This window comes from Eretmochelys imbricata, chromosome 14, assembly GCF_965152235.1.
Source record: "Eretmochelys imbricata isolate rEreImb1 chromosome 14, rEreImb1.hap1, whole genome shotgun sequence".
Classification (NCBI taxonomy): Eukaryota; Metazoa; Chordata; order Testudines; family Cheloniidae; genus Eretmochelys; species Eretmochelys imbricata.
This window is the reverse complement of record NC_135585.1, coordinates 12,876,481-12,902,881: the sequence shown is the minus strand read 5'-3', so window position 1 is coordinate 12,902,881 and position 26,401 is coordinate 12,876,481. Positions and strand designations below refer to the sequence as shown.

At 38.2% G+C, this 26,401-nt stretch overlaps 1 protein-coding gene across 3 annotated transcripts in view; it reads right to left on the bottom strand.

Annotated features, from left to right (window-relative positions):
- Positions 1–26,401, bottom strand: part of SPAG9 (sperm associated antigen 9) — a 108,326-nt gene that overhangs the window by 12,002 nt on the left and 69,923 nt on the right. For 2 of the 3 annotated variants that reach the window (XM_077834301.1, XM_077834302.1), the window contains 18 exons: positions 25,987–26,044; positions 24,314–24,466; positions 24,180–24,231; positions 22,552–22,682; positions 19,756–19,812; positions 18,479–18,652; positions 15,439–15,568; positions 14,844–14,936; positions 14,226–14,393; positions 13,167–13,338; positions 11,552–11,779; positions 10,800–10,995; positions 9,789–9,911; positions 9,201–9,281; positions 8,599–8,666; positions 5,584–5,732; positions 3,804–3,975; positions 2,714–2,827 (listed from right to left, as the gene is read on the bottom strand). In XM_077834301.1, coding sequence (XP_077690427.1) covers positions 2,714–2,827; positions 3,804–3,975; positions 5,584–5,732; positions 8,599–8,666; positions 9,201–9,281; positions 9,789–9,911; positions 10,800–10,995; positions 11,552–11,779; positions 13,167–13,338; positions 14,226–14,393; positions 14,844–14,936; positions 15,439–15,568; positions 18,479–18,652; positions 19,756–19,812; positions 22,552–22,682; positions 24,180–24,231; positions 24,314–24,466; positions 25,987–26,044 — 2,319 coding nt within the window. Of the gene's footprint in view, positions 1–635; positions 675–2,713; positions 2,828–3,803; positions 3,976–5,583; positions 5,733–8,598; positions 8,667–9,200; positions 9,282–9,788; positions 9,912–10,799; positions 10,996–11,551; positions 11,780–13,166; positions 13,339–14,225; positions 14,394–14,843; positions 14,937–15,438; positions 15,569–18,478; positions 18,653–19,755; positions 19,813–22,551; positions 22,683–24,179; positions 24,232–24,313; positions 24,467–25,986; positions 26,045–26,401 lie in introns of all 3 variants that reach the window. The other variant, XM_077834303.1, reaches the window with a different exon arrangement.

The following is a 26,401-nucleotide window of genomic DNA, read 5'->3' as shown; positions in this document are numbered from 1 at the left end:
AAAAACCCTAAATTCGTGAGAGAAAAATATCTTTAATATACAATACATCTAATTGATGTCTCAATGAACACAAATCCTAAATCATTCAAATATATAACTAAATTAAAATGTTAAAGGAAGATTTCCTTAGCATCTGTGATGATAGGGTATCCTATTGCCAGCACAAACCCCACTAAAAATAGTCAGCTGTGGGCATAAAGCAGCTACACCATTATAAACACTGTTTAGTTTTTGCTGGGATGATTTAAAATCCACTGACAGAAAAGTGCTTCTTATTCATGCTAGACAGACAAGCCATCTCCATTCCAAAGACTATCAAAGGGGTGAAAGAAATGTGATTTGTAATGAGACAGTCAACGATGTGGATTAATGACGAAGTTATGAGATATGGTATCAAATTATTTGCTGGAAGAAAAACAAAGTCTGTATGAAAGTTCAGCTGCAACACAGGATGATACACTAAACTGCTGAGCAGATTGGTGGCCATTTAAGCAAACATAAAACTGCTGCAATGCAGTAACTGAGTGGGAAAACATTGAGGAACATACAAAGGGTCAATCTATAGAAGTGGGAAACAGCCTCAAAGTGGCTATTAGAAGCCTGAAAATAGATTTTTGTTCACGATCTGCACTTACCCCTCAGCCCCAGTAAACGTCCCTGGTGGAGGATTACAGCTAAAGTGAGAAAGGAGGAAAGGGGAAATGGATAGGTATGACAGTAGAGGAGAAGGATTAATGAGAACCTGACACTTTCATATTTGAGTATTTGATAAGACAGCGTTTTAGATTTTAGCTCCTAACATAAGTTAAAAACCTAGTTAAAGAAGATTCAATAAAAGTAATCAAGAACAATATCTTGTTATATGGTTTCAGGATAAATGGTCAATGAAGTCCATGTCACTTTAATGTGATATTTTTATTATTGTTAAGTTACATCATTAAATAGTAAAGTTTCCCCTTTCTCTCTTTTCTTAAATGGACACGATCAAAACTGATGGGCAAAACAATGTATAATTAAACATTGTTTTAATATTTCTTCCTCACCCTGAAAAATCCATCAGCTCTAAAAAGTGACTACTATACGTGCAAGATAAGATGTCCAGCTCATCAACTCACCAACAAGACCAACGGGACTGAGTTTGTTTGTAGTTGTGTATGCATGCAAGCTATGTGGTCTGTTCTTGTAATCAGGAACATTTACAATGGCAGGGTACTGAAATTTACAAAATCCTGCCTACTCATAAGTACAAAGCATGGAGAGAAGCATCATTGTGATCATGAACCAGAACATTATTTAAGCCTAAAATTAAGCCTACCAGCGTTGACAGGATCCTTTTTTAGGTTCACAGTATTGAAAAAGGAAAATCTCCACCAAACTTTTAAAAAACTGACTTTGCTACAAGCTAAGTGCAACTATTTAGTTTTTGGAAGCCTGATTTAACTATTTCAAAACTCGTTATGATTTTAAGTGTTTATGTCTTTGCTCAATACACCCGTGCAATGCAAAAATACCCCAAACAATTACTTAATGGATGATCAATGTAATGGAACAGTATGAGAAACATAATGCATGTGCTCTCAACAAAGGAATTAAAACATGAAGATTTACCACCAGCAAATTTAAAAGAAAGGTCGTCCTCAGGATTGATTTACAGTCAAACCTTAAAAACCTTACACAGTAGGATGTTTATCACCACAATTGATACTATATTTAAAGTGGCCAGCTTTTCCTTTCAGAAACCTTTCTTCAAGCATTTTCTGTTATTAAAAGCTTTGATCCAAATTGAATCAATGAAGTCTCTAGCAGGGAGCTTTTTTTTGTCAAAATTTTAGGGAATGAATTTAAATAGATGTTTGGGTTTCAAGACAATATTGTCATTCATAGCACTTGAATTAACAGTGGTTTATCTCTTGAGGGAGGGGAAGGGGGAAAAGGAGAGGAGGTTGGTAGTTCTATTAGCCTTTATAAAGGCTAACTGTTTTTCCTAGAATGCAAGTATTTCATTTTTAAATGTCCCACCAGCATATGGCAAAAGCTCAACTTTTTTTTTTTAAATGTACAGACTTTTTGAATAACCAGTGGCTGAATTTTACCCACCAACTATTTGAAGAATGTGGTTACAACTCATACCTTTGTGCAACGCCTTTAAAAGCAGCTCAGTTTCACCCTGTCTAGTCACAAACACCAAGGAGACATTATCGATTATGTGATGGATTCTGAGAAAACAAGGCTATTTGACTTGTGCTCACTATATCCTTACTGCCAAAATAAGCTTTAAAATGTGAATTTAGAGCTCAAGGGACATGCCAAATTGTCATGACTGAGAAGTTGAAATCCTCTTTTCGCAAGCGGTGCATCATAGGTAGCGCTGTCAAACTTACACAGATCACTGCCAACATTCCAACATTCTTTAAGGGTACAAGTCCCAGTGTCCATCCAATCCCTGGCATTCCAAGAGGGCCTTTGGGATGAAGTGTTTTATACGGAGAGATGTCTGCTAGGAGATGGACCAGATGGTACCAATCCATTTTATGCAAGCTAAAAAGCTCTCGGATATTTACTAACCTGGAGCAGATTCAAACCTGGAGATAAGTGTAGCTATATCCTTTACCAAACCCGTGGATAACACTTCCTATTTTAGTCTTATTTCTACAGTACTTTCACCAACTGTTTTTGGTATTCAGATACAGACATTCATTCACATTTTACTTACTTTCTGTTAATGGAATGGAGATGATGACACCATTTCCTGTCCCCACCCACAAACGATTACAAGACACCATAAGAGCTGTGATTCTCACAAATGAGAACCCTAGTTTTCCAGTACCTAAAAACAAACAAACGCTTTAGTAAAAATTCTGGGCACCAATAATAATCACCTGGATTTCTAGGGAGCTCAGAGCATTTCATAACTTCAACATCCACGTGAGATGAGGGGAATGTCCCCATTTTACACAGAACCAAGCATAATGGTTGTGTCCAAAGTCACACTGAATCTAGAGAGGGAACTCATGTGGGCCAATTTCCAGGCCTGTGCTCTAGTCTAATCTTGATTCTGTAAGGAATAAAATACTATACTGATAAACAGTTAATTTTAAAGAATGTCAAGATTTTTTAATGCTGCACGTTACAGTAAAATGCTTCTGGGCTTACGAGGCAAATGCAATGACCTACCCAAAACAAGGGATTTAACTTAAAGACAAGTTCAAAGACCTCTGACACCGTATTTTTCCTGGCTAGCTAAAAAACAATACTGTTTTTTGAGGGGAGGGGGCGAAGGGGATGATAAAACAGAAGTAAATCTCAAAGACTAATATTAAGGGTACAAGTCCCAGTATCTGGGGGAAAAAATGGTAGCAAAATCAGAAAACAGGTATTCAGTTTTATGAGACGCAAATATATATCTGAAGTTTTGCCTCAGTATTCTCCCCCATAAGTGCATGGCAACTTTTCTCCCACATTTACAGGCTGCAAAATCTCAGGGGCTTCATACACTTCTTCCCACTACCATCTTGTCTTCCTAAACAGTTCTAAATTCCCAATGGTTGTCCGCAGTGTCCTTAAGATCAGGAGATTGAACCAAAAGGACCACGATTCTCTATAGTCAGTATTAGACTGTTTGACTAGTGACAGCAGAATCAGATATGTTGGGGAAGTTAAATTCCATGCCACCATAGGCTTTTGATGTCCTGTTTTAAGTTTCTTCTTTGGTTGAGACAAGCTCCATGGTAGATAAAAAGAGATTCAAGTAGCAACAGGAATGAAAAAAACACTATGGTTAATTTTATTAGTCAGCAACTTACCTAGCATTTTGCTTACATAGGGTTCAATGTCCACATCTTGTAGGTGCTGATATGTGTGCGCGTGATAGAGTCGGAGCGTGGAATCCAAACGAATAGAGACCCACACCCCATCACCCACCCAGGCCAGCTGTCTCACTTGGCTCTCTTTCCTTGGGTGTGCATCAAATGATTTCTATGGAAGATTATACTTTGAATTAGATTGGTCATGAAAAAGACAAGATAATTTCTTCTCAGCCAGATGTTATAAATATTGGTAACTTTTCCGATAAGCTACTAACCTTGCCTTGAGTGTGTTTTGTTAAGGCTTGGCATAGTGTTGCCTCACAACATACATCTCTACAGTCATTTGCTATTACATCCCCATTTATGAGCCACTATGATCTACCAACCCTTCTCGCTAGAGAGAGCGAGCGAGCGCGCAAGACAGAGAGAGATCATATATATATTTATATTTTTGTAATTAGGTTCGCTAGTACAGTTTGAGACATTTGCCTAAAAATTATCTGGCTCTTTCCACTGCAATCCTGTCCTCTTGTGTACAATTAAATCAGGGGTAGGCAACCTATGGCACGCGAGCTGATTTTCAGTGGCACTCATACTGCCCGGGTCTGGGGGGACTCTGCATTTTAATTTAATTTTAAATGAAGCTTCTTAAACATTTTAAAAACCTTATTTACTTTACATACAACAATAGTTTAGTTATATATTACAGACTTATAGAAAGATACCTTCTAAAAACGTTCATGTATTACTGGCACACGAAACCTTAAATTAGAGTGAATAAATGAAGACTCGGCACACCACTTCTGAAAGGCTGCCGACCCCTGAATTAAATAAATATAACATCCCAAACAATCCTGGAACTACAAGATGCATGCCAAACCGCAACAATAAGCATTCAGATGAGGCTGCATCAATTCCTTCTGTCTTCACTTCCTTTTCCCATATATTGCCTAATAGATTGCAAGATGCTCTGAGCAAGGATCTTGGCCAAGATTTCCAGAGTGATTAGTGATTTTCGGAGCCCAACTTGAGACACTTTAAAGAAACCTGGTTTTCCAGAGGCGCTGAGCGCTCAGCCTCTAAAAATCAAGATCCTTTAGTGTGGTCTCAAGTTAGGCACCCAAAAACTAAAGCACCTAAAATCCCTAGTCACTTATGCTGGCTATTTCCTGTATAAGAAACATGCCATGTACATGTAGGGCACTGCAGAAACAGCAGCTTAGACCTCTAGATAAATTTTAACTTTGCTTGATCTGGATGCCAAACGCTCTCCTAACAACAAGTTAAAAAAAATCCATCCCCCAGAAATAAAGGTATGGAAAGCCAAATCCTAGAAGAGGCTGCTGATGGATGGGGGAAGACCACAAAACGCAGTGTATTGTGCACTCCCCCTCTAGGCACTGCAGAAGCTGGTTGGTTACCAGGTTTTATTTCATAGGATCTGTTCAGGAAGAGGAGGGGTTGATGCACAGATTCCACAAAAATTGATGTATTAATTTCAATCACTTTTAAAAACAGATGTGGGGTAAGTTTGATACTCAAAGCAAAAAAGCTGCTTTTTAAAAACCACAATGTGAAATATTAACATTGAATTTTAGAAGATATTTGATTAATTTCTCTCCAAAAAGATAATTTGTTAATGATGGCTTGTTTCTGTGCTGATGAACAATGTCTTCTCAGGGTTCATGAATAAAACTGGAGGTGGGAGGAGGGTGTTTAGACAAAAAGACAATGGCAAAAATTAATTGTACTTTAACTAAACACTGTTTTAACTTGCCTCTATTTTCATGGCCTTTGGTTGAACAACATAGATTTTGTTCCTGTAGCCACACCAGACTTTATCATGTACAACAGTCATGCATCGGATGGAGTGATGAGGTCGGCCAAGGTCTAAGAGGTGATAGTTTGTCAAGTCCCACTGACCATCTTTAAAACAAACAGGAATAATTCATAGAGGTTAATTTGCATGCATATTTGCTTTTAAAATGGTACATCTCTACTTTTAGAAGAGTAAAAACGAGGAGTCCTTGTGGTGTCTTAGAGACTAACAAATTTGTGCATAAGCTTTTGTGGGCTAAAACCTACTTCATCTGAAACCTTTTAGAAGAGTGTTATTCACATTAAGTTATGATAGACATGTATTTAAAAAGTCAATTCAAATTCAGAGTTATAATTTCCATTAAACTGAAACAATTAAGTGTGGGACTGTTATTGTCTAAGGAAATAAGTGCAATTTTTGTTCTTACAGAATGTGATTGTAGATAGTGACTCAGTCAAAGTATGCCAAAGCATTTTAAAAAGCAGTTAGATACTACTAAATGCATTGCTTGGATAGGCATACAACAGGTACAATGAGCACCGAAGTACACATAGCACTGAATATTAGCTGTTTGAGTATGGAAATGCTGGCCAGTGCACTAAGGTTATCCCCTATGTTGTCTAAAGTGTGTTATGACTTCTTTAAATGCTGCCTACTATCTGTATGCCGCCTTTTTTTTTTTTTTTTTTTTTTTTTAAAATAGCACACACGACATCACTCACCATTAACTGGAGTTCTCCTCTAGGTTAATCTCCTCCAAAGATCATCATTCTTTGACATATACCTGAGATCCTTCAAGGACCCTGTAGCCATTGGAATTTTAGGTATCTAAAGTAAGAGTATCAGTATCAAGCCAGCTGAGCCTTTCCCTGTATTTGCATCAGTGCTGCATGCCTGCTTAATTCTGTTAGAAGCTGATCACAAGGATCCAAAGCACCACAAAGAAGATAGCAAATAAGCAAGGAACCTGTGGTGATGATCCAACAGGAGAATTCCAATTACTGGTAAGTAACAACCCCCATCTCTCCTATTTGAGATCTCCCATACAGAACCTTACTCAGAAGATGGAGAAACAGTGCCTGTTGAGGAATGGTAGGGCTGAAAATGTTGAATACAGATTTTCAGAATCAATATTATTAGAAAGAGGTTAATGCTGGCAGCCATGACCAACTACAAATGCTCACAAAGAGGCAGGGGTATATTGTGTATCTTGTGGACATGACTAGTTCTGCTTTGATAATTAAGTAGCTTGTGCTACACAGCTTGCATATAGAGACTTCCCCAGCTCTCCCATCTTCTGCCCAAAATATGAATGAGTTTTTAAGAACAACCAACCAGAAGGACAGTGGATTGGTTTCTGTAGAATTCAGAATAAGCCCTCACTTTCCTCAAATGCCATTAATAAGAACAATGTTATTTTTATGGAAAAATAATTGATGGGACAAGACTTTTCTGGCCAACATAATGGCCAGAAAAAAGAAAAAAAAAAGGCTATCCTGCTAGAAGTAAGTCTCACAAATACGCAAAGAGCCTGGAAGACTATACTAAAGTTGTATGGAGGATATAAATTAATGCGAATGTTTTAAGGAAAAGAGTGGAGAACAAGAGGAAAAACCTGATCCCACCAAGGGCCTGCAACTAAAAATAGACCTCTATGACAGACAGACCAGTTATGAATTGTTATGGAGATTACTTACAGCTCTGGATTATGTATTTGAAACATTTGCAGCAATGTTAAACCTAGAGAGGAAGATACAAGCTTGATGAAATGAGACTGGATAATAAAAAGCCTCCAGAAATTCATGAGACAAGGACAACTTCCAGTTAGAAGACTTCTGATTTCTTTGATTTCAAAGGGAAATATATTAACTCCCAGAGTGTTTTTTTTTTAGTGCTGATATGGTGCAAAGGTCTTCTGAACTGATGGATGGTTTCTATCATTTGAAGTTAACAGAAAAGGTACTGCAGAACAAGTCAGAATGCTGGCCTTTACATGGTTAAGGATTCAAGGCAGAAAAATATATAAACAACCTTCAAAAAGTCTTAACTTTGGACACAAGTGACAGTAAAAAACTATCCTATATTTATGACCTGATATATCAGCACTGACACAAGACAGAAATAAGCAACAATCTCACTGCTCAGAGGTGGGAAGAAGAGTGACAACATAAAATATGGATTATTGACAAGAACTAGATACAGCTACACAGTCTGGCCAGGATCAATAGATAAGCAAGGTTTAATATATACAGTTCTCCAAAGTATAGTGGGGGCCTAAATATGACAAACCCTGTTTTCAAGTAAGGGCATTAAGCATTCTATGACAAACAAGTCTCCGAAGGCCAGCCTCAACACCACAATACCCAACTAAGGGAAAGCAAACCAAGCTAATGTTAAGTTTATCTTTTAAAAGCAAGCAGAACTTGAAGTAGAGACAGGCATGAGTGAAACTAACATGGAGTTCAGACGACCCAGCTGACTGAAAAAATCTGTACTGAAGGGGTGCGTAACAATGATGGAGATACAGGCAGAGGATCGACTGGCTTAATGCATGCACTTTACTTACTGTACCTATAATTCAAAATTTCAATTACTCCACAGTCCTGGAGGCAGCTCAAAAGAACTTCAGAGTGAGGATCCATGGTGGTGATTCCAAGTAGGAGAACTTCTTGGCTATCTACTAGAAAGAAAGGGAGAACAGGGGAATTCCTAATTACTGTAAAATAAGTTTGCCTGAACATATCTAATGCTACACTTCATCAACCAAAATGCTAACAGATTAGTTACACAAAACATTAAAGAGACTGGAAATGCTTGTTGTATTAACACTGTTTGCAAAAATCAGATAATTCAGTGCATTCATTTTCAAAGAAAAATATTTACTAATGATACATTTTATTTACTCAGTTTCTATCATGAGCTATTTCTGTATGGTCACTGATTCTGTTTAAGATCGTTCAGCAGAATGCTTACCAACTCCTCTGTGAAATATGGCTAATGTTCCATCAGCTAGTGCAACTAACACTATTCCTTTTACATGTCTGGGAAAAGAAAGGAGGTAAAGGTATCTCATTAGCATTTAATTCATATTATCAATATAAAAATCTAAATAGGATATTTTACAGTAAATATAATTTCTTACAGTTCAGCATAATTTTATAAATGAAATTCACATTTGCTCCTAAATATATAGTTTTCTGATTTTTAGAAAATGGTTGATTGAACAGAAGGGGCTGTAATACACACAGGCTGAAAACTGAAAATTGATAGTAACGATACATTAGCTAAAAAGTACGTAGGACGCATCTCTAGGAAAATTATAGTCTCCTCTTTATACGAGTCCCCAAAACCTGGAAATACCCTTGATATTTCAGTATCCATAAAATCCCCTTTACTTCCCCTGCTCCCCACTATGCTGACTTAACCCACCTCTCCATCATCTTCCCCAAAAGAATAAATAAATTTAGTTTTTTAACTACTGTCTCAATGAACTCAAAGTGGAAATTTAAGTAATCTATAATTACGGTTTACTTTAAATTAGCAAAATTTACAAAACATTATTTCAGGCAACTTACACAATACTGAGAATAGAATCTTTAAGTTTAATGGCATGAACACATTTCCTCCACTGGGCCACTGAAGAATGAACATACAAGCTGCAAGGACACAATCGGGATGAATTAAACATGAATACTTCAAGACCACGTTAATGTCTCAGAGACAATACAATAGTTTTAATCAATTTTGGCCAGGGTAAAGCTTTAACTAGGGAAAAAAAAAACCTCACTGATAACTGCAGCATTGCTAGGCTGCCCAAAACATTACTAAACATCTATCCACAGAGCCTGTAACTGGGATAGTAAATGATCCTAGTGATCTGACATTCAGCACTACAGAACCCTCAGATAGTACCATATTTCTTTCAATAAAAAAAGGCTTTTCTAGAGAGACATGTCAGAGATAACGGTTTAATTTTGTTCTGAAAAAGATATATTTGTTAAACTCCTACAATATATAGTACAGTATATTACACTGCAGAACAATACATTCCCTATGTTCTATAACGCCAAGGCACACTGAAAGGTACTACTGCAGCTTTGGTTCAGAATATTCTTCCTTGCTTTCTTCTTAATTTAGTAGTTTTATAATTAGCATTTTCTTACCATCCATTCTGTGCTCCAAGCCACATTGTAGGTAAAAGGCTGCTCATTTTCTGTGCTTCTTCTCTCACTAGATCTTGCTCATTTGGCAATTCTACCACATCTTTACACAAGTCTGACTCAGTACTGAGAAAAATGGTAAAATGATAAAAAATACTCTGAACAAATGCACAGACTGCTCAGACTATAACCCAGATACCAAATTCAAATCTGTTAAATGTTTAAATATCCAGTGTATTAGAAGTATATCTAAAGCAGAGTAAGAATCCCATTAAGTATACCAATTGTACGAATGAAATGAACACCTTTTTAGAGTCAATTATTTCATGAGGATATCTACTTTTTACAAGGGAATGAGAAATTGCATTCAGCCCCATTATTCTGCTCCCATACATACACACACCAGGCGGAAGCTCATGTGAATAGCTGAAGGCCTTGAAAAATCTCAGAAATGTTCCAACTTTTTTTTTATTACATTTATAAACGACTCCTACAAACCTCATTCAAGTTTTCCCTCAACTGTCACAGCTACTGCACAGCAGTTGGCTGGACTGGGAAAGAGGAAAGTTACATTTGTTCCCATACAAATGTAAGAGCCAAGTGACAGACATGAATAATAGAGCAAGTGTGATACCAATGAGTACACCAGGTGCTGAACAACACCAGCAGTTTGCTGAAATGGTGGGTTGAAAGGAACAAATTAAAACACAGATTAACACACTCCCTTTTGGAAGTAACTGCGTAGAAAAGCGTAGAAAACAATGAAATTACATTGAAACTACTCTTCATTCTCACTCGAGATCACTTTAGAGAAACTAGTGCAAGACGTTCTGCATAACTATTGTGTAAAGCTTAATCTACACGCACACCTTGAAACCCTTCAGTTATATAGTGCCTTCCAAATGAGGGCCTCAAGTGCTTTACAAATATCTGAACCTTTGTCTCAATAGTACTCTAAAATGGTATATTTATGAATTTTAATAAATTTTAATGGTGTGGACATTGGCCATGTACCTAGACTGGTATACTGGAGAACCCTCTGTGGTATTCTGCACCCCCAAAGGATCTGTGAAGACATGCTCTGTATACACTCCAGTTTGGGCTGGATCAGCTAAATCGTCTCCTGACCCAGCACTGACTTCTGTCGCCTCCGTTGCTTCCTCTGCTGTTGGAACATTTTCATCTACCACATGACTTTCAGCTGCAGTTTCTATGAAACAAATATTTCAGTTAAAAATTAACTTGATACCAGTCTGTATAGACACCGGGGCAAGTGCATGGGCAAATTACTATTAATTCTTTGCCTTCTGTTTCCCTATGTGATAGGCTATTCCTTCGGCTTCCACTGAATAGCCCACATTAAATGGGAAAGGATATGTAATTGAAGGACATGAAAAGACAGCTTTTGACTGAATGCACGCTCTCTCCAGGTTTCTCTCAACCCATCTCTCCTCTGTTATTTTATTTCTCTATCTGAGGTACTTAACGTTATCCCTATTGCCATCTGAACACCTCACAGCCTTTGGGACATTTAGTCTGACATCCCTGTGAAGTAGAGAACTAATACTATTACCATTTTACAGATGGGGAACTGAGGCAAAGACAGACTACTTGACTTCCCGTGGCAGAGCACATCTCCAGAGGCTGAAGTTAGCATCCCCCTCTTCCTTCAGTGCAGGTCTATTCAATTTGTGTTGATGCTCTTGATAACTTACCCTGTATTCCCACTTAAAACTCTAAATATACATGGATGAATATTTTCATACCTGGCTGTTTATCTGTCACAGATGAGGCACCATTAGCATTGTGCGTTATGAGAGATCCTGTAATACCCTCTGCAGTACAACCAACCACTGTGATTCCTCCTAATAGGCTATCAGTTTCTGCTGAGCTGTTGCTGGTCATACTTCCACACAAAGAGGTCCTGTCCACCTGATTGGAGTCTGCTTCTTGTGACCCTTCCTCTCCTACAGGATAATCTGTTTCTCTAGCCCCTGAAAGGCAGATTAAGCTTCATATAATTTCTTGGCTACAGTAAAACAGTGCATAATCTATCAAGCAATAAGATCCAAGTTAGACAATAAAAGATATTTACAGTCTACAGTGCCTGAGAGTCACATGAGTAGAACATCCTATAAAACCTGCTTTAATGACATAACATGAAAAGGCATCTTAAACCATCCTTTAAATTAAAAGTGGACAAAGTGATTTAAAGAAGTGCTGCATGCTTGTACCTTGTACGTCAGGTTTCTGTTTGATCAAAACTTTGCAGCCAGGTTAAAAGTAGAAACAGATGCTGATAATACAGGGAAAACGTTAACAGACCCTCATCTAATTCTGTTTGTTCTGATTTAAATTTATGCAAATAATAGCTCATTTCCAGAGATAAGAATGTTGCTTTTGTTTTGTATGATACATTGTTTGAAATACGTATCATTCAAGAAAACCCCAATAGTAAGAATCATCATACGCAGGCTAATTCAAGGAGCAGTTCCAACAGAGCAAGTTCATCTTCCTGTGACTTTCAAGGTCTACACAACTCCATTCCTCTAACTTGCCTTTCTACAGTCTCCTGCACATTCTGTTCTTCCCAGAATCTCATGTCTAAACACACCCTCCCTTCATCTCACATATGCACCTTCATATCTTGCTTCCAGGCTACCACTTGATTTTACTGTGCTACATTGGCACTCAATCAAATCTCCACTCAAAGGAACTTGCTTTTTCAAAGCCTACTAGCACAAACCCTCCACTGGTGGCTAATTTTTAACAGATTTTTATAAATGAGTTAACAGGATGCACACAAAGCAACCAACCTCACCTCCTGAAGTATAGCATCCACCTAGTTTTCTATACCCTCCTTACACACCTATTGTCTCCTAATTGGACCTTTGGTTAAATGCTAAAAGATAAAGCTCATTGTCTCCTATAAAAAGGATCATACATCTGTATCTCAATAATGATTATAAAATTAGAACCATACTTTAAACGTGGAGATTATGGAATACTCCTACTACTGAAAAGACTATTTACCTCTAAACTGGAGTATTGGAAGATAGCGGGCCAGATTATTGGTCCTATTAAGTCACATTCCTGCACTGGTATTTTAAGGGCTCTCTAACTTATGATAATGGCCAATTCCAGGATCAGAGGTGGTAGAAAATTGGCACAGGACTGATGTAAGATTAAACCCAGTTTCCCCTCAGCTATGTTGTTTGCTATGCTGTCAGCTACCGTGTATTTTTATCAAGATGATTAATCACAGAACTTGTAGCCTTTTAGCTTGTTGTGTCTAAAACATTCTGGCTCTAATTTTCTGAGACGAACACTCACCACTCTAAGGGAAGTCAACTGGCACCAAGGACAGGCTGATTCTCTTACCTGGAACGCTAGCAATACAAAGAACGTGAGAATTGCAAACAATAAAATTGTCTAAGATGTTTCCTGGCTTGTTAGCATCCACAATGATCACTTTTGTAGCAGAGTGTGTGCTAGTACAGATCCAGACTAGACTGGATAATTCTTCCTGATGTTTCAGCTGCTTCTGCTGCTCCTGCAAGAGCAAAAACAAACCAACCAACAGCGGATGTACTAATATACTAGAAGGGAGCAGGTGGCATCAGTTTTAAAGTTATATACCCATACAGTATGTAAAACTCATACTGGACAGCTAGGCATATGTTTAATACGATTACAAAACAAAAGGAAAGCGAACTTGGACTTTGTTTCCTGGATGCACAAGGAAGGTATAAAACTTACGTTCCATACATGAGTAAATGAAAAGTAATGGAACTACACAGAGAACTGTAATTTTTATCTAGTGACTAATCTAAGACAGGTGGTGTCAGAAGAAGAGTTACATTTACATGTCTGCAAGCTCTCAGTATTGCCAACTTCAAGTGTTTAATAATCGTGAGTCACGCCCCAAAGCGTCATGAGATTCAGTTGAAAAATCATGAGAATTTTAAAAAGTTGACTTTTCTTTGCTTTCTAGTTTCTGAGGAAGTCTCCATGTTTTACTTGCAATCATTCAGGATAGAAACCTTTTTTTAAAATGAAAACATTCTCGTGCAATCTATTGATTTCAGAAGCTGGAACTTTAAGAAATACACAAAAAATGTTGACTCATGATAGAATTGTGAAAGTTGGCAATGCTGGTATCTCTCAAGTAACTACACAGATTGTGTAAAAATACTTAGCTATTTATTTAGATTTACCTCAGAGACTGTAAACCTCAGACAAAACGTGAATATTTATTTCAGTAGGTGGATTCAATACAAAGCACCAGGTTTTTTGTCTCGATCATCATTTCAATTCTACCTGAGAAAACTTGCTTATCCTTTGCTGAATAGCAGAACTGATTACCAATTAAGTATTATTTAAGGTAATGTTTAAATATGCTCTTAAATATTCAACATTATATAACAGAACTGATCTTACCTTGAGTTCCTGGTCTAGTCTATCTAAGCTACTCTGAGATCCTGTTCGGTGCTTGTTCCCATCTGCATCCGAACCTGCTACATCATTGTAGAATACACTGGCACCCACCACAGAGCCTCCATCTCTTGTCTTCCCTCCTGATAAGTTCACCCCTACAGCACACCAAAGCTTGAAAGAGAAGAATTTGAGCCTTTTACTTGCAAAACACTTGGCTTTTTTGGCTTATAAAAATAAGAAAGGAACTAACTACGTAGGATACAACAGTGCAAGAAAATAACAGCACATTGTTAAGAATGCAAATTGATTTTGGGGGAGTCAAGTACAATTTTTTTTACAGTACAATTTATGGAAGACATAGCAGCAGAGAAAATGAATCCATTATTCTTAAGAAGGCAATTTTTAGAAAGAGCATGAGTGTAACGTTGCATAAGTATGATTCCGCTGCAGTGTGCATTCTGTATCACACATTTGTTTTAGACACCCAGCTTAATTACCTAAACGGGTAAGAAAAGTCATTCAATATTTTAGGTTTCAGATCAAGAAAGTTACCAGTTCAATGTCTCACTGTCCTCCATCAAGGGCTATACCCTCTAATTCTCATAATTCTGGAAGTCCTACCTTCATAGATGTATCCTTTTCATCTAAGGGTCTCAGATAGACAGGCACGGGCAAATTCTTCATCTTGTTATCACCCTGACCACCATTTGCTACCTAAAAAGAAAAAAAATGACACTTTTCCCTAAAAAAAAAAAATCGTTGTTTGTGAACCTTGTCCAGCATGCAGAACAATATTTTGCCATGGCTGAGGGCTGGTTTGGTTCATGGCCCATAGTTTGGTCAGCACCACTCAAAGGAAACAAAGATAACAAAAACATTTCAATGCCTTTTTAAATAATGTTGAAATCATATTCTCTTTTAAAGGACTGAGCCTGGAGGTCCCAGCCTTCCTGAAAATTAATGCTCTAGTCTTACTAAAGTTTTAAAAAAAAAAAGTTTCTTCTACAGAGAGTTGCCCTTGTCCTTCAGTTGGATGACTAACACTGCTTTCTCAAGGTACTAATTCAGAAAGCAGACTTCTTAAAAAGCTATCTGACAACTAGCTATAATATACTAACATCAAACACCACAGTTTTATGGAGCTTTATTACTTGAACAATAATCATAAATAATAGTTACTGGATAAATGCCCTAGAAGAAGTCATAACCACAATACCTGTTTGTATTTTTGAGGCAGACTCCAGCCAAAAGCTTGCACTCTACCATCTTCCTTTTGAACGTGTGCTTTCACTTGGCGGTATTGTTCTCGTTTCTGTTCTCTGCGTGAGGCTAAATTGGCTTCAGATCTAGAGTGAAAATGGATTTTTTTTTTTTCAAATACAATTCATCCCCCTTCTCCTAATAAGTTCTTTTAATGTGTAGGTATGCCATAGCAGAAGCTGACCCCTAAACTACTGAGGGTAAACATAATCCAAACTATTTTCAGAGCTATTTATTACAGTAAAAGAAAAATGCTACATTCGTTAATCTGAGCCAAGGATGGTATACTTCGATTTAAACCTGCCTCAGTGCAGTGCAGTGAACTAAATGATCTCTTGAGCTTCCTTCCAGCCCTACAGTTCTCATTACCACTACAAAACTGATTTTTCCTCCCTTGGTATTACTGTTTACTACTGTTAATTGAATTGTCTCGTTAGACTGACCTCCCACTTGGTAAGGCAACTTCCATCTTTTCGTGTGCTGTGTATTTATACCTGCTATTGTATTTTCCACTCCATGCATCTGATGAAGTGGGTTCTAGCCCACAAAAGCTTATGGCCAAATAAATTTGTTAGTCTCTAAGGTGCCACAAGGACTCTTCGTTGTTTTTGCTGAGATAGACTAACATGGCTACCTCTCTGAACCCTACAGTTCTATGATTCTGTGACAATTAAATCTATTTCTGCTTTCTCCCAATGAGCTTAAAAAGGAATATATTCAAAGACTACTGTGAACTTTAAATTGCCAATTGGAGGAGGAGGAGAGGGGATTCAGTTATCTGGTAGAGACCACAGAAACAGTACATCACTATTTTTTTAAGTTCCTTAAAATGTATAGGGTTTTTTTGTTTCCTGTTCACATTTGGAAGGGTTTTGTTGGCAGCTGAGAGCATCATTAATCATCATTGGGTCAGGCCCACTTGTTCCTCTTCCCATTTTCCCACTCTGTGACCCATCCCTGCCTCTTCAGCTTTAGCTTTCCCACTGCTTTTACTGGTAAACACCCTTTTGCAGAGCTTGAGGAAAGGCAAATGAAAGTGACTGCACACAAAATGCTGTCAAATACACCAAGTACACAGATTTTTTAAAAACGTTTGAATTACAGTAACCTTTGTGATTACTTTTAACAATAGTAGATACAACATTTTCATCCGGAAATGTTATTTTTAACTTAAGTGTTCTTTTACCATGTAGCTTTGGAGAAGGAAGCTAAAGAGTTTGTACTAAAAATGAAAGCAAAAGAAGAGAAGCAACAGGCCAACACAACAGTGTCCCTTGTGGGCATGCAAGATGCATCCAGCTAGGGCAAGGGTGAACATAAGAATGGCCATACTTGGTCAGACCAAAGGTCCATCTAGCCCAGTATCCTGTGTTCCGACAGTGGCCAGTACCAGGTACCCCAGAGGGAATAAACAGGTAATCATCAGGTGATCCATCCTGTCACTCATTCCCCGCTTCTGGCACAAAACTGTTCTACACAAAATTCATACCAACACTTAAATCATTTCATCTGATGAAAAATGAAAGAACTTTACTGGCATAAATTACATAAGCACCAATATATGTTTTTGTTCTGGCTGGTCTCTAAATTTTGTCTCTGTTTTATTACTGAGCTAGTTATGATCACTATATATACTGTGATGGGAGCTCAAATTGGATTTTTATAAACAATGCAGAGATTCCTTTTTTAATTTCCTAGATTTATCAAATATTTTACATGCTTTGTTTACCTTAAAACCTCCTTGTGCATGGATATTACCAGAACAAATCAGCTATATAAACAAGTCTCTAAAACAGTACTATATTTAACTGCTTTGTTTATATTTTGTTATCCAAGACATTTTCTACTGTAAATTTACAAACTGTGAAATACATTGATCTTATTAGCACTAACATGTATTTTTCCCTTTAATCATATAATCCTTAATTATGAAAGGTTTCAGAGTAACAGCTGTGTTAGTCTGTATTCGCAAAAAGAAAAGGAGTACTTGTGGCACCTTAGAGACTAACCAATTTATTTGAGCATAAGCTTTCATGGGCTACAGCTCACTCCATTGGTACTTCATGAATATGCATCCGATGAAGTGAGTGTAGCTCACGAAAGCTCATGCTCAAATAAATTGGTTAGTCTCTAAGGTGCCACAAGTACTCCTTTTCTTTTTGCTTAATTATAAAATATTTCTTGTGTAGAGATATATTATTAATTATAAAGACACTGCTGGAACAGTATTTTGTTGAAAGTCATATGATGCTCATACAGTAGAACCTTAAAATTTCACAATGGAGGTTGTTCGTAACTCTGAAATGTTCATAACTGGATAAAACGTTATAGATCTTTCAAATGTTTACAACTTAACATTGACTTAAAATAGCTTTGAAACATCACTATTCAGAAGATAAATGCTGCTTTTAACCATCTTAATTTAAATGAAAGGAGCACAGAAACAGTTGCCTTATCTTGTCAATTTTTTTTTTTAAACTTTCCTTTGAGTAGTTTATGATTAATGGTACTGTACTCTATTTGCTTTTTTTCCATCTCTGCTGCTGCCTGACTGCATACCTCCAGTTTCAAATGAGGTATGTGGTTGATTGGTCCGTTTGTAACTCTGGGGTTCATAAATGGGAGGTTCTACTGTACTTAAAACATTCTTCTGAGAGCTAAATATTTCTCCATTGCCTAGAGGTAATTTTTTTGAGGGAGCAACACTTGAAAATAGCAATGTCACCCATGCCATCTCTTACATGTAGCCATCACTCTACACATTGCAATTTTCATAATGCTGATTTCATGAGTATCTTCTTTGACATGTTCACACCAAGAAATAATTGGATATACTTGCAGTTGACTGTTCACATTAATGCTATTGATTTTTTTTTATCCTGTCTGCCTTTCTGGTGACTTGATATAATCTTTACTTGTATATTTATTATAGATTATTAATGAACAAATTAGTTTATTAATAAAAGTTACAATGGGAAAATAAAAATGTATCTTACTCTTCACTGAGGAAGTCAAAGGCTTTAGATTTGTCACTAGGTAGTTGAGATAAGGTGCTGCTTCTTTTCTTGACTGATGGAGTAATATGTGAAGTTGGAGCATTATACTTAAGATTAACAGGTGGTTCTGGTTTCTTAGCAGTATTGCTTGATGAACTGAACAGTCTGCTGAAACTGAAAGACAAAAGACGTGAAAAGTCTGTATGCATCCAACAAAAAACTGACCTCCTTTTGTACTAGGGTGAACAGATAAGTGTGAAAAATCAGGACTAGGAGGGGAGAAGGGGTAATAGGTCACCTATATAAGACAAAGCCCCTAATATCAGGACAGTGCCGATAACAGTTGGACATCTGGTCACCCTATTTTGTACTCAAAGCATTGTGCACACTACACTGCTCAAATCAATGTATTACAATGGTTGGAAGGGAGTGGAACCAAACAGAGCAGCTATTATGTGTTTAGCAATAGCTTACACAGCCATAATGTGAACCTGTGTTAATAAGAGAAGGCATGTTAATTCAAACAGTGGTATTATCCCAGCCTCTTCCTTTAAAGGAAGACCGGATCTTAAGTTTCACTTGAACATCCACCACAAAATGGGCAAAAGGTAGCTTATGTTCTTAGCTGAAGAAAAGTCTTAAAGAGTACATTAGCTGAGTGGTGAGGAACTGCAGGTAAGCCCAAATCCTGGTGAATCCACAACCTTCTATTCATGTAAACCCTCTAGCCCAGTGAACCTACAAACCTTCCAGACCAGAGATGAACTATTACCAGTTAAGCCATTAACACTTAAAGATTTACAGGGATTTCAACATTTATCTCCCTTTTTTAGTTTATGTTTATTCTTTAAAAAAATTAAATGTCAAAACAATCAGTAAACATTATTTCAGGCGGAAAATAAAAAAGTGTTGAAATTATATGCAAACCACAAACATTCAAATTTCTTTTTTTTATCATTAAAGTAAGTTACAAAAATGTTCAGAATCACTGTATTTAGAACCTGGTTCATCTTCTGATAAAAAAATATTGTACCCTTACTTTGAAGCACATTAGTATCTAACTACAGTAAGTGCACAACTGTTCATTATGGGATACAGCTTATGACACATTTTGTCTTTGAGAACAGCCTTACCGAGCTGGCATGCTAGGTATCAAAAAGAGAAGCACTTTAAACATATTTATCCCCAAAACAAAACAATTAAACTGACATACAAAAAGCATTAATACCAAATGCTTGGAGATTTTTGGCAGTATCTGCCTGTATTTCAGTACTTACAACTGCCAAATGCTTGATCTCTTCTTTTCTTGCATGGCTGGATTTTCTCTTGATGCTCTAAAGAAAAAGGAATACTGAGTTTACTAAATAAGCAATAATACAAAAGGTAAGGTGTATGGGAATACACACAACTCTGGTATTTAAGTATAAGGCTCTGCCTTGAGTCATGGAGATAGAAGTTGAAGGTGTTAACACCTGCATAGATGCAGAAAAATCTCTCAAGTCAGAGACTAGTTTTCCCATTTAAACTCAGCTGCAATTGAAAAGTGCTCTCCTTTCAGTAAGTAAGTTAATAAGCACCCTCCATTCTTACTTCCCTAGTCTTAGATACCAGTTTTATTTATAGTGTTATTCTGTAAGGCACAGTAACAGCAGTGAATACTGCTCCAAGCAACCTTTTGGAAAGAGAAACTTTCAGGTTTGGGGTGGGTTTTACTTTTTATTTTTTTTTAAACACTAGTTTTAAAGAATTTGGGATAATAATTCTCAAATCTTTAGAGAAGACAAACAACCAATGTTCACTTTCATCACCAGAAATCAAAGAACATTGTACTTTATCAATTCGAGTACAACCCCATATATCTGAACCTCTATTATCCATCTTTCTGTATTAACCAAACCACCAGCACACATACAGGAATGTGGGAAACTGACCCTTCAGCCCTGCTGCCCGGGACTGATAGCCCATGCCCTGCCAGGGGGAGCTGAAACATGTAACTTAGCATTGTGGGGCCACTGTGGTGTGTGGCCCAAGACAATTGCTACAAAAAGGTTAAGAAACACTATAATGTTCAGGATTAAAAAAAGTAAAAATGATCAATACGTGTACAGATGGTTAAAAAACTCATCTGTTTTCTTGTTAATACATGAACAAAAACATTGTTTGCAAGAACTAGGGGTCTGTATGATCTGTTAAGTAGATAAACAGATAAGAAGGGGGGTATGTTTTAATGCTTTTCCAAGAGGGGCCAGCTAGTTTAAAAGCAACTCCGCATCTTAAAGTAACGGATAGAAAGCTCTTTGCCCATTCTCCTGATTGTCCAAATTTTTGATTATCCAATCTGGCCCCGTTCCCAACCAGATCAGATAAACAGGGTTCCACTGTAACTTGTAAAAGAGACTCCTTAACAGTAAATTGAGAGAAAGGTGCTTAAATCTATTTTGTACAGATGTCAGTGGGTCTGAGGAAGCAAAGGGAGGGAAGGGAAGTGATGGCGAGAGAACATAAGGAGAGCTCAAAAGAGCAGTGGGTGCTCTTCACATATTTGAGACACAAGACTCTGGGGGTAAAGAGCTTACAATGTATATAAAGAAACCACCCAGGTGAAATGCAACAACTTGTTTTTGGGGTTTTTTTTTTTACTGCAATGATTTTTCTTGGGTTTCCTTTTTAAATTTTAGATTTCCACTTTTAAACAAAACCTTGCAGTTTGTTTTTAACTTACCTGTCAGTGTCTAATTTACTCCTTAGGATTTAGCTGGTGACAAAATGACTTTTTCCTGAAGCAAGCCAACTACTGGTGTGGGAAGGAAGAAGAAAGAGGGAGCAGAATTCCATTACAGAGAGTAGCCATGGAAAAATGAGCCATCTCTACCTGAGGAAATGCTGTTTCCCACCAAGTTTTGGAGTCAAAATGGCTCACATACCTAATATGTTATAATTAAAGCCCTACTTAAATTACAGGAGGATTGTCAAAAAATTGAAGCTGACTTGCAATCAAGTCTTGCAATCTGCATGGAAAATTGCAGAAAAGTAATAATGGACCTTATTATTTGCGGGAATAAAGTCTATTGTTTTCCTGCAAATTTTCTGCTGTCGACTGCCAGAGACTGAGAGTGCGGGCCTGGGTGTGACAGCAGGGGCTCCAGCTCTCAGCTCCAGGGCAGCTGCCACTGTCAGCCCCACAACGGGGCTCCTGCTCTCAAAACTGCAGTGGAAACCTAATACTGTGGAATCCGCAATATTGTAAGTTAAATAGAGTCTTAGGCCTGGTCTATACTGCACAGTTAGGTCAATGTGAGGCAGCTTACACCGACCTAATTATGTCAGTGTATACACTGCAGCAGTGTCCCACCAATGTAAGTCCCCTACTACACCAACATAACTCCACCTCCATGAAAGGCATAGGGCTTATGTCCCTGTAGATAGGGTGACACAGTGTCTGTCTAGACACTGCATTACTTACATCAGCTGTTGGCTGTCTTGTCAATTTCAGGACTCCATGCTGGTATTGATATTGACCAGAAAGCCTATTTCCCAGTCTTTATTTCTTAAATTTGACAATTCTTGCACCCTTTCAAAAAGTTATAGTAATTACCTTTTACTTGAGCTGACCAACCAATTCTGATTTAATGATCACATCTGGGCCACAGACCAGACCAATCTTATTTTATTGTTTGTATGCCTATCTTAGAAGACCGGAGTACAAACACACAGTAAGAGAATTATTCCTGCCCCAAAAACCTTTACAGTCTAAGGCTGAAAAGACTTATGATGCACTTAACATTGCAAGGACTCAGAGTCCCCCCCTTTGGCTTCAATGGTATGTGTTTCATACTTGCTTAAATCTTTACAGGATCAGGGTCTAATTTGATAAGAAACAGCAAAAGGGTAAACAGAGGCCCAGAGAGGGGAAGTGACTTGCCCAAGTTAACCATAGGTCAGTGGCAAATCCGGCAACAGAATCCAGGTCTCCTGGTTACCACCTAGTGTCCTATCCACCACACCACACCGCTCCCCAGAAATCAATCTGCTAACAATACGAAAGGAATATCAAAGGATCTTAGGTCACTTACCTTATCATTTCAGTCCATCGCACAGCTTCCTGAAGCTCCATCAGCCTCTCTTTATATTGATTTCTTTCCATCAGGACACGGGCCATTTCAACACGGGTAAAACGTTTCCTCTGAGCAGTGGGAACATCACTCTGCACATACAGAAAAACAAGCTTATAGTACTACAAAGGAATATCGGGGCAAGAGGTCAGCCACCACTTTCTGCTTAGAAAACAGGGGAATTAGCTCAAGCATCTTGGATGACTGCAAATGCCACTGAACTGCACAAGGCAAGAGCTGGGTAGCCAGAATTCAAACAGTTTTGGGCTCTGTAGGCCTAAGACAACACCATGAACTCCAACCAGAAATCAATAAATAGCCAGTGGAAACTAAGTCAAAACTGTTAGGATATAGATATTCAGGCCTGTCTGTAAAGGCCTATACTCTAAGAATTTAGGTGTATTCTTATCACTTGGCTAGTGATAGAGGTATAAAAGAAAGAATCAAAACCACTGTCTGCCAGTGTAAGGGCCTTCTCTTACTGTGACAGTTTGTGGCCCTGTGCTTAGGCTCAGGCCTTTGGCTAAGCAGCAGAGGCAGCCATAAGCTGGGAAGCGACCGGTCACATCCTCACATTCCAAACTAGTCACGTTGAAATAAGGTGCTATTGGGCTGTTAGGCACTATCAGGACAGGATTGTATTCCTGTCACCTCCAGAGAAAGGGAAGTGCCTAGAAAATGTAAAAGGAAACTTAGTTTGATAGCATCCTGTCTGGCAAGAACTCACTTATCAATAGCTGGGATGTGAAATCCTCACTTCTGTATTGTTTTGTCATTATAGTTCCCACTTTGCTGTTGTTTGTCTGTATAATCTCTGTCTGGTTCTGTGATTGTTCCTGTCTGCTGTATAATTAATTTTGCTGGGTGTAAACTAATTGAGGTGGTGGGATATAATTGGTTACATAATCATGTTACAATATGTTAGGATTGGTTAGTTAAATTTCAGGAAAATGATTGGTTAAGGTATAGCTAAGCAGAACTCAAGTTTTACTATATAATCTGTAGTCAATGAGGAAGTGACTGGGTGTGGGTGGGGGTGGGCATGTGGGTGTGTGAGATGGGAACAGGGAATGGGGGTAAGAAAATTGGAATCATGTTTTGCTAAAGGGGGAAATGGGAACAGGGAATGGGAGTAAGGAAGTTGGAATCATGTTTAGCTAAGGGTAGGAATGGGAACAGGGACACAGGTGTAAGGCTCTGTGGTGTCAGAGCTGGGAAGGAGGATACTAAGGAATGAAACTGGAATCATGCTTGCTGGAAGTTCACCCCAATAAACATCGAATTGTTTGCACCTTTGGACTTCGGGTATTGTTGCTCTCTGTTCATGCGAGAAGGACCAGGGAAGTAAGTGGGTGAAGGAATAAGCCCCCTAACAAAAACCAGTTCACTAAAGGGAACAGGAGGCAGGAAAGGATTCAAGCAGGTTACTCTAAATAAACTGACATTTTGTTTCCCTTGACTTTTCTTCTTTCCCACATGGAAAACAGTTTATATCTTGATTAAGCCACGTAAGTTCCATAGAATTAAACCAATAAGATGGAATATTAGAAAAGGACATGACACAAACTTAGTGTTAAATATACACCTACATCATCCTCCTCTTTCGCTTTTTGTCTTGCTTCCTCTGCTTCTGCACGAGCTCTAAAGAAAAAAAGATGAGATAACTAAAAGAATCTTTAGCAGATGTTTCTAAACTTTCATGAGGACAGTACTAAACACTCACTTTCTAAGCTCTTCTTCTAATTCCTTGTTCTTCTCTTCAAGCTTCTGCTTGGCTTGTTTTACAGCTTCTAGTTCTCCATGCAGTACATCCTTCTCACAGGTCAATTCATCCACTTTTGCTATCAAATCATTCTTTACCACATTCAGCGCATTTCTATGCGACAAACATTTGGAATGCATTTTTATAACAACTCCACTGAAACCTAACAGCACATAGCTTTGTAACACTAGCATAATTTAGTTCCTATACTTGGGAAACCTCCAAATAGATAATGTTGTATGCAGCAACTAGAAGTTTCTAAACTTTCTAAAACAAGCTTAAAAAGTACATGACATGCAACACCACCACTGTGTTGTAAACAGATGACTTCACGTGTTACCATCTTCTCTCTAAAGCTGCTAAAAACCTGGAAATAAAAGCATCCAAATGAAATTAAAGTTCAAATTCAAGTAATCTACATAGCGAATAAATTCCTATAGCTGGTTTCAATTCCAAATTGGAACACATTTTCAGCAGCTTGTCAAAACAGGCAGAAAAATAAAAATATTTGACGACAGTCAAGCTTGTAATGGAAGTTACAGTGGCCAAGTGGCACAACTGTATTAGAAAACAGACTGGCCAGGTTCCTAGGGGTAAAAAAAAATTTTTTTTTTTAAATCTTTATTTAAATTCCTAAAAGAAAGAATATCAGCAAAGCCACACATACTCTGCCAATAAAACCTACAAAGTAGGGTTGCCAGATGTTCGGTTTTCGACTGGAACATCCAGTCGAAAAGGGAAACTGGCAGTAACTGGCCTCTGCCACCGCGGGGCGGGAAAAGCAGCAGCTCCTGGAGAGCACCTCTGCTTAGCAGCTGCTGCTGCTCTTCCCATCCCGCAGCCTGACAGACCTGACTCCAAAGTAGGTACCAGTGCTGTGCATGGAGGGCAAGGGTGACCTATCTGTCCCCCCTGCCCTGCTGTGCCCCAATTTCCCCTTCCCAGTGCCTCGCTCTGCGGACCCCTCCACCCCACTGTGTCCCAATTTCCCCTTCCCAGTGCCTCGCTCCCCAGCCCCGCTCTATGCCCCTGCCATGCCCTGATTGGACATGCAGGCAGGCTCCATGTCAGCTCCTCACAGCCCAGCTCTGCAGGCAACAGGTGAATCCCAGGGGATGGGAGGCAAGCGACAGAGGCGGGTATAGAGAGCAAGTGACCAGGGGAGGAGGGCCACAGGGACAGGGCAGGGGTGTTCGGTTTTCAGGGATTAGAAAGTTGGCACTGCACACTGTTCTTGTTTTGCTCTTGGAAGCTAGTAGATTACTGAAAAGGACAAGATTTCTTGCTCTCTCATTAAAGTTTTTGTATTTTAAATACTCTGCATACTAACAGGAATGGAGGACGCTGGCAGAGTGCAATACAAGTCTACCAAGCAAAAGTATAATTAGTAGATTGAAGTGACATTCTAGACAAAATCAAATACATTGTGATTCACAAAAAGAGCCAGACATAGTACACATAATTGCGGGTAGCTCTGAATACTAATATATACCATTTAATGCTAAAGTAAAAGTGTCACCATTTGTCAGTGATCCCATATGGCACGGTCCATTTTGGAAAATGATAAAAAGAGTGAGAGCAGAGGGAGGAGGCAGGAAGTGCTCTCCAATTAAAAGCTACAGTTTGACACTTACTTAGTCTCCAATAGCTGGGTGTTCTCCAGAATAAGATTTTCAACTTCACGGCCCATTCCTTTCCAAGGGAGAGTAAGTGAATGAATTTCAGAAAAAAGAATGGATATTTTTACAACAGAGAAATCAAATTCAAATATTTTATTTAAATATGGTTAATCTACATTTTGTCTTTATCTACCTAACGAGATGAATATATAAGCACCTCACAGAAGCAACATAAATACTCCCACTGAGCAACTATCTAAAGCTTTTTGTCCCTTCCATCTCTGCTTAGCTTTGCTTTCATCCTTTCCCAGGTGATGCCCAAAGATAGCCCTGGCTAATGACCAAAGTGTCTGCTGGTTTTTTCCCAAATGAATTGCAGGCTTTATGGAAAGGTTAAAGTACTACTAGGTCAAATAGAACATCTGTGTCA